General features: G+C 46.6%; 1 protein-coding gene across 1 annotated transcript in view; it reads left to right on the forward strand.

Moving 5' to 3' along the window:
• The first annotated feature begins 15 nt into the window (after window positions 1-15).
• Window positions 16-1,667, forward strand: part of PODNL1 (podocan-like 1) — a 15,561-nt gene continuing 13,909 nt past the window's right edge. Inside the window, exons 1-2 of the mRNA XM_006900820.1 lie at window positions 16-204; window positions 288-569. Coding sequence (XP_006900882.1) covers window positions 16-204; window positions 288-569 — 471 coding nt within the window. The remainder of the gene's footprint in view (window positions 205-287; window positions 570-1,667) is intronic.

Genomic DNA, 1,667 nt, shown 5'->3' on the forward strand with positions numbered 1-1,667 from the left:
TGATGGATTCTACCAATGAGGTCACACACACACACTGTGACCGCCTATGAGTGGTACACCCTCCTTCAAGCCGTCCTGCATCTGAACCTGGCTGGCAGAGACCTGACGGACTATTTCATGGAGACTTTCATCGAGCGAGGCTACAGCTTCACCACCACGGCCGAGCGGGAAATTGTGCATGACATCAAGGAGAAACTCTGTTATGTTGCCCTGGAGTTCGAACAAGAGATGGCCAGGAGGTCTCTCCATCCTCCTTGGAGAAGAACTACCAGCTGTCTGACGGACAGGTCATCACCATCAGCAATGACTGTTTCTACTGCCCCGAAGCACTTTTCCAGCCCTCCTTCCTGGGCTTGGAGTCTTGTGGCATCCACGGGACTACCTTTACCTCCATCATGAAGTGTGATGTTGACATCCGCAGTGACCTCTACACCAACACAGCGCTGTCCGGCGAGACCACCATGGGCCCCAGCATGGCTGACGGGATGCAGAAGGAGATCACAGCGCTGGCCCCCAGCACAACGAGTATGAAGATTGTTGCTCCCCCTGAGTGCACATCCTCTGTGTGGGTGGGCAGATCCATCCTGGCCGCCTGGTCCACCTTCTAGCAGATGTGGATCAGGCACACCTTAGTCCTTTAGCTGACATCCTTGCTCTCTAGCACTTTGGAGGGGTTCTTGACAGTCAGCAGTTTTTTATGCAGTGCAACATGTATTTTGATTTCTTGGCTGCTACTATCAGGAGTGTCAATCATAAATCCAATCAAGATGAAATAGTTGACAATTTCAATCTTTTTCTCCACCTTTGAAGATGTTGCCTATTGAACCAGTGGTGAGGACTTTTGTCTTCTTGGTGTTGAATTGTGATCCATATTGAGGGTGGTAGTCATTGATCTTCTGAAAGAAGTCCTCCTGTGTTCGTCATTGACATTGGCTTGCTGTACCGAACGATCTCGGAGATATCACATTTATGTTTACCAAATATTTTCAGGCTCCTTACTCCTTTTTGACACGCTTTCACGGTCATCATTGGCTTCTCTTCTGCCAAAACCCTAAGTATAATCTCCCCTCAGGGGCGTCTCTCTCTGCATGTCTTATTCTCCTCTTCCTTGTTTTCTTTATTGAAGAGCCATAGAGTACAAAAACTACAAGAAGGAAAAGAAAATTCTGTAATCCAAGGTCACACATCTGTGCAGTAACAATATATATCTCAGGTTTTTTTTTCCTTGACACACATCTACCTCTCACATACCCACAGATACCCAATTCAATAGATTGAAATGCTGTATCACACTTGAAATGCTGTATCACACAATAAGTGTGTTTATTTGTCCACATTAAAATTACTGTAAAATATTCTTTTTTAGAATAAGGTACCATCCTTTTGAGTCCCATTCTTTTCTTCATGTATGCTTTCTTCTTGGCCAATTGTCATAATGTGGCTTTGACTCCTTCTTATTTAGGATTAGATTCTGCCTCAAAATACAAGCTTCCCGGCACTGGCTGAAAATCGCCTGTGACTTCATCCATAGCCACTGGTGAGAGTCAGCGCCCAGAGCCATCAGGGGCTTTAAGCTCGTTGCCCACTGCTGTGGTGTGGACAGCTGAAACCCAGGCCCTGACAGGCACCTGGGGGGGAAAAAAACCCCAGACTCTACTTCATGCTCT

The sequence above is a fragment of the Elephantulus edwardii genome, unplaced genomic scaffold (genome assembly GCF_000299155.1).
Source record: "Elephantulus edwardii isolate Elephantulus edwardi_28Jun2011 unplaced genomic scaffold, EleEdw1.0 scaffold00296, whole genome shotgun sequence".
Classification (NCBI taxonomy): domain Eukaryota; kingdom Metazoa; phylum Chordata; class Mammalia; order Macroscelidea; family Macroscelididae; genus Elephantulus; species Elephantulus edwardii.